The following is a 9,250-nucleotide window of genomic DNA, read 5'->3' on the forward strand; positions in this document are numbered from 1 at the left end:
CGCACCTGGCCGCCGCTGAGAAGGCCTACCACAGCATGACCTTCCTGGGCCAGAAGCTAGGTACCGCCGGGCTGCCTCATTCGCGCCCTGGGGGAGGGCTCCTTCTCCGCTTCCCTCGTCCCTCGGGCTCCCTGCTCCCCTCCGGGCCGCCCCCCTCTCATGCCTGAGTTCGCTGCTGAGGTGCCTGCCCTCACGGCCTGCCCCGGGTTTAGGTCGGAGGGTGTCGGCAGCGCGGCAGGGAAGGGGCGGGCGCCGCCCGTGAGGTGATCTTGCAGCCCCGTGAGGTGATTGTTATCCGGTAGTTGCGCAGTGCGAGGAACCCGAGGACCCTGGCCTCGGTGAGGTGTGTCTGAAAGACGGGTGCTGGGTCAGCGAGTGTCCATGGCCCAATGTAAAATCGGCCGTGCCGTTTGGGCTGCCCCCGCAGAGTAAATGACAGTGCAGGTGTCGCGCAGGAGGCACAGTAGCTGTGCGAATTGGTGCATTTTTTTATTGGCTGGGGGGACCTGCCAAGATTTAGCCAGAGGCGTTTCTGTGCTGGGATGCTCTGGCTGAGACTGCCAAACGTGAGCTCAGTGGGGTGAACGGAGAGTTAAAGCTTTTTCACATCACAGTTCCAGGGCCTGATATTAGAACTGCATATGTGCAAGTGCATGTCTGAGTAGTCAGGCTGGAGATAGCCTCCTAAAAATTGTTACTCATGTAGACTCTGCAGGATCTCAGGAAGGTTTGGCCATGATCTTGGCTCCTTCTCACTTTCTCAGTGTGTGAATAGAAAAAAATCCCAAGCTGGCGTAGAACGAGCTGTCATCATGTTGCCCTCTGGGCAAAGCTGCTTATTTCCTCTTTGAACTGCAGCATGGCATGGAAAATGGATCAAGGGGTAGAAGTCTGATGCGTAATGCAGTAAAGCTTCAAGAAAATTCTGCTTTGCTGTTTTAAGTGCTGACTTTGAACTATTTTATAAGAAGACTTTTGCAGAAAAAAACTCTGTCTATGAAGTTGACTTTAAAAAGTGAATTTGGTGCTTGCAGAAAGGACAAAATTAACAACAGAAGGGACAAAGTTTTGTTTGTTTATATACTTCAGGAGCAACAGCAGCAGATGATTCTTCATCCTGCGAATGACTTGTGGGCAACTCTTGGCTTAGGAAGGCAGCTCTTTCACTGTGATAACCAGTTGTCTGCCTCAAATTGCTAAGGTCACTTTTGAAAGTCAAGTTTAAAAAGGAATTTAATGTGAAAAAGACTATCCACCATTATTACAAAATATATAAGTGGTTTCTAAGTTAAGCCTAAATTTGGAATCTAAAAGTTACGCAGATTCAGTCCCTGCTCCACTGTAGCTTGAGTGCCAGAGTGGCATGTAAGGCCACCTGTAAAAAGAAATTATGAAATAAGGGTAGTACCTTTGTACAGTCTTTTGATAGTGTCAAGTATCTTTTACTTTGACCCTCTACTTCTGTAAATTTTTATTTTTTAAAAATTCCTCATAGTGTTGAGCAGGTAGAGAGAAGCACTGTCTTTCTTCAGCATCACCCCTCCCTGCTCGTTTTAGCTGTGGATTCACCTGCACTGTGGACTTACTGGGATAAACTGTGATTGTTTTCCCTTTGAATTCTGGTTTATATTAAAATTTGTGTAGCGACTTGGAACATTTGGTTTGTGCACACAAATGTCATATGGTTCCCATTTAAAGGTTGCTTTGTACATTTGAGTGCTTCATGAATGAAGAGGTATTATTAGAGAATTCTCTTGAAGAGATCTAGAGTTATTAATACAGCAGTGGAGGCAGCTGAAATTTCATGATGGCTTGGTTCTTCTGACTTCCACAGATAACAGTATTTCCAGGTCATGTATCATAGTAGCACATTTAACTGAACCCTTGTATTCTGAAAGGTCATACCGTAACTGAGGCAGATGTGAGGGAGCTGAAATTTTAGAGCAGTCATTGGCCACTGAGATAGGAGTTAGGACAAGTGTAACTTGCATGAAATGACATTAAGTGCTTCTGAGTATATCCTATATGTAATTCAGTTACTTGCAAAATAATACACTCGTATTTGTGTCTTGATTATAAAAATACTGTGATTGAACAACGCTTAGGAACACCTAGGGGAAATCAAGCGTGGTTATATTCAGTTTTCCAGTATTGCTGTCTATCTTTGCTGTCCCTGGATTTTGGTAATACCTCCATATTTATCTGAACAGGTGGTCAGTCATTCTTCAGCCGAAAGGACTCCATCCGAACCATCTACACATCTCTGCATAATGAGCTGAAGAAGGTGGTGGCGACGGGTCGCAATGCACTAGGAGGAACAGCTCCTCACTTGGAAGAGCTGCTTTCTCACCTGTCTGAACAGCTCTGTTTTTTTGTTCAGGCTCGGATGGAAATTGCTGACTTCTATGAAAAAATGTACACGCTCAGCACCCAAAAGTTCATTAACTCTGAGGAACTGGTAAACATTTTGGAATCCATCTTAAAGAAATACAGCTCAAGGTCAGTGCTTATTTGCTGGCAGTAAGTACTCGGACATATGATCTGTAATAAATGATGTTGAGGTTCAAAGTAAGCCTAAAGACTTTGCTGTCCTTTGACTGCTGAGCAGCACAGCCCTTTGCATGAATTCATGCATGAAGTCAGTGGTGGTCAGCAGCATCAGATGCACAAAGTCTTGACATATGACTCATCTGAAGAAGAAAAATAAAAAGGGAGAATGTTCCTGCACATCATGTTCTAGGAGCCATCTTCCCTATTCCTTAACTAATACTTGGCTTGTTCATGTTCAGCAAAGAAGAAGAGTACTTTTCCTCATGAAAGACGTAAGACTGTATGAAATTCACTAAAATTGATATATAAGTGGATATTTGTGTGACGATTTTATTTTTAGACTAGAATATATGTCTGCTTAGCTATGGTGTAGCTTTTAGAATTATCTGGTCTACCCAGTAGGGTTTTTAGGGTGCTACACTACTGTAGCACTTCAGAGGTATTGGAACCAGTAGAAAGAGCACCTCTGAATCTTTGGTCCCTGCCTTTATGGTTTCTTGAAGTTGAGATCTAAAGCTCCTGTTAGAAGAATCCTAGGGTGTTTCTAAATGTGTCTGGGATGGGTATTTCACATCTGAATTATCAGCCTTGAAAGTGATGACAGTTTAAAAAGGAGAAAATTTTTGAATGCTTGTCAATGGACTCAAATTCTAGCTCCTTGTTTTATACCAAAACAAGATAGCTATTGTAGGAAGTTAACTTTCAAAAGTAATTGGATTTTAAAAAATCTTTGTTAGTGAAGTAGAGTCTAAGAAGACATTTGGGGAAAATATTCTGAGGTTTTATTTTTTTCAGTTACAATTTTTAAAGTGTATACCTAGGAAAAGTCAAAATAGTGCTGCTTTCTAGCATTCCAAATCTAAGCACAGCAGCTGAGTCCCATATTTTTTTTAGGAATAACTTGGGCAAGTTGCTACATAATTCTGCAATTTGAAAATCAAGACTAGTCTACATGATCTTACTAGTGAGTTTTTTGTTTGGTTGGTTTTGCTTTTTGTAATTCTGGGTTTGTGAACCCTTACAATATCAGGGTTGTTAGTACAATGGAAAATGAAAATTACTTATTTTTTTCTTGGTGCAGTAAACATGAAAGAGGAAATAAGTTGGTTTCTTTTAAAGTTGATTTATGCTGTACGCTAACCCTCACCATCTGTTCTGAGCATGTGCTGAGTCAACAGCACTGTTAAAAATCTGAAAACTAAAACTGATACTTTGACACAGTGACCAGAGACTGTTACACATTACATGTTTTACTATGCTTTTTAAATAAATTTCAGTGATGTGTCTGTGCTTCTAAGACATTGTTATAACCTCTTTAAAAAATAAATGGTGTCTCCTTGGGAAAAATACTGATGATCTTTCTTTGGGTTAATGAGCGATCTCATTAACATCTTTACATCTAAAAAATAGCTGTTCAGGTAATGTAGAGCAAATGACTGCTTGCTGGTAAAGGAATGGCAGAATTAATTGATTGTCAACAATCAAGTCATATTGTCTGTCTCTGAAAGATCATTAACTCTTGAACAGTTTAAAGGTACTTTATTATTACTTATTGCTGACTTGTACACAACCAGTACTAGACATTTTCCCCTCTGTTTTTCTATAGAATACAGCTGGAGAAGTAACCTTTCCTGATTTTTTTTTTTAACTGTTTGTTTGGAATAATCAAAACAGCATCAGAAGCAGGATCCTTTACAAGTTTAGTATAAAATGAATAACTATCTAGTAAACCTATTTTAATGTAATTATTTTTACGAGTGAAATGTTTTTCATCTAGTCAGCATTTTGTAAATACGTGCATGCATGTGTGATCTATGGAAGGAAATAAAAGGTTGTAGAAAAATGAGGCTTCTTCATAGTCTGCAAAACAAAACTTTAGCATCCCTCTGCTTTTGGGAATGATTAGGGGAGAAAAAAACTTCCAGTGTGTTTTCAAGTTCTTGACACTCTGGCTTATTGAAATACTTTAAAAACCTGTCAGTTTTAAGTGATACTGAGCTCAGTCAGATGCTTCTGTGTTATGAAAGTTAATAAGAGCATATACACTGAGTACATAACCTGTTAATTTACTCTGCAACCATATCAAGCTTCTCAGCTGTGGCTGAGGTTTGTATTTTTGGATTAAAACAGTTTAGCAAACCCTGCTGTGCAGTGAAACGTGAAAATAGCTGTGAGCCATGAAGCAAAGTAGAACTGGGAAGCTGTACATTATAATGTTAATCCAGGAGACATGGCAGTGCTGCATTAGTGTAAATTTTTTAGTTGCTTTTAAGGTTGAAGAATAACCTTCTTGATCTGACTGCAGGTGTGGTGAAACTACTGTGCTGTGGGCACTTGATGGGGCTATCTGGAACAAGTCATGTTGCATAATGATTTTTCCCCCCTCTTCTGATACATGGCAACAAAACTGTTTTTCTGATGAATACCAAAACCATTGGAAATATGTAATTTTAGCAGAATACTGTTTTGAATTGGCTCTTGTTTGTTCAAAGAAATGTAAATGTGCTGTGAACTTCTCAGCCCACCAAAGTAGGCAGTAATCACTGTAACTCTGCTATAGCAGGTGGATGTGATGGTCGCTGATGGATACTGTGTACAGAAGGTGCCTGGGCACCTGACCCAGCCTGTTTGCAGAGCATGGTCCATCAACTAGTTTATTGTATCCATAATTTCATTTACTTCAAATAATTTTGGACTTGCTTCTTAATAGCAAATCCTTTCAAGACATGTATTGTGGCTGTCAAACAAAAATACGCTTCAGAGTAGTGCTAAAATTGTCAGACAGTTTTCACAAGCCTAAGAATTAATGTTTTGGCAAGAGCTTGATGGAAAGTAAAAAAAAAAAAAACAAATAAGGGAGAAGGTGTGAAAAGCTCAAAATTCTCATTCTCTGTTCTGATCCACAACAAAAGTAAATGTTTTAGTTTCAAACCAAGTATTTCCAAGATTTATTATATATACTGTGTCCTGGAAGCTGAGGGGAATAACTTCACTTTTTCTAAAGATGAGCTGTTAAAGGTTGGAAGGATGCAGTATGAACTTCGCTGTTTTAAAATAATAACAAGACCCAGGATATTTTTCTGAAGTGAGCAGATAGATTTACCTTTACTTAAATGGAAACCTCATCAAGCCTTGTCTTTGAACTACTGGTTGCACTTTTAGACCTCTTCAAGAGTCCTGAATGCCTATTAAGGAACACATTTATTAGAAAGGCCACTTCTGTATTTGCTGGAGACTCATTGTTTCTGAAGTTAAGTATTTAGCTTCTGTAACTGGAACAGTTTTGCAGAGTTTGAATTACGTATTTATCAATGCTTATGTTATGAATGTACAAGTAATTTGAGTATCAAGGGGAGGGAGGTATGCTGGATCTTTCTTTTTTTCCCCTGACGTTTAGAAAAAATGGAGAAGAGAAAGTAATAGAAGAGATCTATAAAATTCCTCTTCATCAAGATTTGTTTTAATAGTAGGATCACTTTTGCAAATAAGATGTGCAGTGGCACTTCTGCCTGGTAGATGAGATTGTTTGTTTAAATCTGTTCAATTGAGAGCTGATCTTGACCTGAATTTTTAGCGAGAGAGAAATTGATTGTTACAGCATCTTCATTGTGATATGATGAAACCTGCCAAATATTTTACCCCTTCATTGCTTTAGTACACCAAGGTTTGAAGTTTGAGACCTGGTTAATGTTCAATTATAACATAATTTCTTTGATTTAACTTAGTTCTGGAATACCAGTAATATGTTATCAAGACGTATTTTACCACAGAAAGGGATTCTAAATTGGAACAAAACCACCTGAATTTAAAGAGAAATGCTGCTATAGTAGTTCATGGATCAAGATAAATAGTGATTGTTCTTGAACTGATCGAATGTTAACTTCCTTGCTTTGATAGAGAAATGTCTGTCAGGTATTTTTGTCAAATACGAAGTGCTGTATTTTCATTAAAATATTTCCCCTAATTATGTTAGAAGAACTGTTTTTTAAAATTAGCAAGGTTTTTTTTGGTTTACTCTGCTTTGATGTTTGGTGTTCTGTCTGTAAATTGACATATGCTATCTGCTTATTTCATTGTTGTGTACAGCAGTTCTCATGTCTTGAATAATGTTATGTTTTCTAGATTTCATCATCCAATCCTCAGTCCCCTTGAAAGCAGTTTCCAGCTGGAAGTAGATGTGCTTGCACATCTCTTAAAGGCTCAGGCTCAGATCTCAGAGTGGAAGTTCCTTCCATCCTTGGTCAACTTGCACAGTGCTCACACAAAGCTACAGACTTGGGGCCAAATTTTTGAGAAACAGCGAGAAACCAAGAAGCATCTGTTTGGAGGGCAGTCTCAGAAGGCTGTGCAACCTCCGCACCTCTTCCTCTGGCTGATGAAGCTGAAAAACATTCTCCTTGCCAAGTTTAGCTTTTACTTTCACGAGGCTCTTAGTCGCCAAACAACAGCATCTGAAATGAAAACTTTGACTGCTAAAACAAACCCTGATTACTTTGGGAAAATTTCCAGCTTCATCCGGAAGTATGATGCCATCAACGTTTCCTTAATCTTTGACAATCGTGGATCAGAGAGTTTTCAGGGACATGGTTACCATCACCCCCATTCTTACAGGGAAGCCCCGAAAGGAGTGGATCAGTACCCTGCAGTGGTGTCTCTGCCCAGTGATAGGCCTGTCATGCACTGGCCTAATGTAATCATGATTATGACTGATAGAACCTCTGACCTCAACAGTTTGGAGAAGGTTGTTCACTTCTACGACGACAAAGTCCAAAGCACGTACTTTCTGACTCGCCCTGAACCTCACTTTACCATTGTAGTTATTTTTGAGTCCAAGAAGTCAGAAAGGGACTATCATTTTATTTCTTTTCTCAATGAAATTTCACATTCCCTTAAGAACTCCAAAGCTTTTGCAAGCTTGAAACCTGGATCCAAAGGGTAAAATACAAACTGCTTACAAGTTGTCAAGGCAGTACGTCAGCCTTGGGGGAGTTGTGGCTTTCAAGGATTACATAAATATAAGATTCTCAGAGTCTAATTAAAAAGGAACCATTATTTTTAATGTTATTCGTACCTTTTTTTTAAGCTAACAGACACTTGAAGAAAGTATTTTTGGGCAGTAATCGGTGGCATAACTTAATTGTGGGCTGCTAAATGGCCACAGCAGGATTTTTTGAGTGTGTGGTTTTCAGTTTTCAGCATGATTTATTTTTGCAGTCCACAACTTTGTTGCCTGTATCAGAAAGGAATATATGCACTTTATCTTAGTGTAATTGTTGACTGTCTTCTCCAGAGTTTATTGCAAATGTGGTGAGGATGGAAGATACTATCTTTTCAGACAGCTGCGTTGCCTGACAGGAATGATTTCTGGGAACTAAACACTGATACAAGGGAATATTAAAAACAAACCTGCAAGGGCACATTTTAAATAAAAATACAAGAATCACAAAAAGGAATTATAACTTAGTTTTAAAATGGTTTAAAATTATAATTGAGGTCTCTGACGCTCTCAGTTAAGCACCAGTCTCTATTCTGAACACCCTGTGTCATAAAGCTTTGTGATTTCTCCAAAATGCAGACTGGGGCAAGAAAAGCTGCAGCATGGACTGGAAGGCAAATATTCACTGGAGTGCTGTGACCTTGTGTGTCTGGTACCAGTCTTGGCTCAGATTAACTGAAGGAGACAAGCTGAAGTTGAGCAGGTGTTCTAGAAGAAACAGCTCCATGGAAAAAAGCAGCAAAGCTCTTTTCAAATTGTGCTTTTGGCTGGCTGACTTGAGGGGAAAAAAAAAAGGCAGTACCAAATGCCTGTTGTAAATGGGTTATTTTCTAATTTGCTGTTAGGGTCAACATGGGTTTCTTTTCAGATTTTTATAAGTATTTTTTTTCTTTCTGTTTTAAACAATTTCGCAATTAAGCCAGGTCACTTTTGGAATTTGGATTTAAATATATAGCCTATGCAGTATGTTTACCTCATTCTAAAATGTCCCTTTCACCACTTCTAGACTGCAGGTTTGGAAAAAGTATATGTTCTAGTTACCCTGAAAGTGCTTTATTTTGGAAATCAGTATTTCCAAATACAATAAAAGGGTCAATTTAGCTGTACCTGTAGCCTTATATTGCGTGATTCTTCTGACTGTTAGCTATGCAGTTGTATGAGCACTTTCATGGGAATTCAGGAGGGCTGATGTGAGTCTGCTGTCTGATGTATATAAGTGTGGTGAAGTCAGATCCTTAGTTAACACTGTGTAAGGTGTAACACCACCGGGTTTATTTTAAAAGAGAGTTTAAATCAAAATGTTGGTTTCTGTTAAGACTGAAATATAAAATATACCGTTGCAGACATGGCTTCTACTGATTCCTGTTCTTGGTTATGGTAACTTGTCTTGCCTTTTGCTGCAAGTACTGATTTCTTTACAGTCACATAAACATGTTCTGCTCTTGAAATGTAAGCTCCAACTTTCCACTTTGTGCCGAATAGAACCTTCCATGCTTTGCTGTAATTATGTTAGTCTGTTGCAAATATATGTGCTACTGCCTTTCACCTAAAGTCTTAGTCTGACTGCAGTATCACTCCCAAAAGATTAGAGACTGCTCTTTGCCATTGGAAAATAACGGGAGTTGCAAGTATACCAGCAATGAGAGGGCAGCTGGTTGTAACAGTGTTACACTTTGCAGCTTGAATTGCACTTCCAACAGGACC

The 9,250-nt window shown here is 39.2% G+C and overlaps 1 protein-coding gene across 1 annotated transcript; it reads left to right on the top strand.

Annotated features, from left to right (window-relative positions):
• The first annotated feature begins 6 nt into the window (after positions 1-6).
• LOC104539192 (chromosome unknown open reading frame, human C12orf66) lies at positions 7-7,771 on the top strand. Its single transcript, XM_010182661.1, has 3 exons — positions 7-60; positions 2,211-2,499; positions 6,673-7,771. Exons 1-3 carry the CDS (start codon positions 36-38, stop codon positions 7,487-7,489), a joined length of 1,131 nt encoding a protein of 376 aa, XP_010180963.1. The 5' UTR covers positions 7-35; the 3' UTR covers positions 7,490-7,771.
• The last annotated feature ends 1,479 nt before the right edge of the window (positions 7,772-9,250 follow it).

The sequence above is a fragment of the Mesitornis unicolor genome, unplaced genomic scaffold (genome assembly GCF_000695765.1).
Source record: "Mesitornis unicolor isolate BGI_N332 unplaced genomic scaffold, ASM69576v1 scaffold40194, whole genome shotgun sequence".
NCBI classification, from domain to species: Eukaryota; Metazoa; Chordata; class Aves; order Mesitornithiformes; family Mesitornithidae; genus Mesitornis; species Mesitornis unicolor.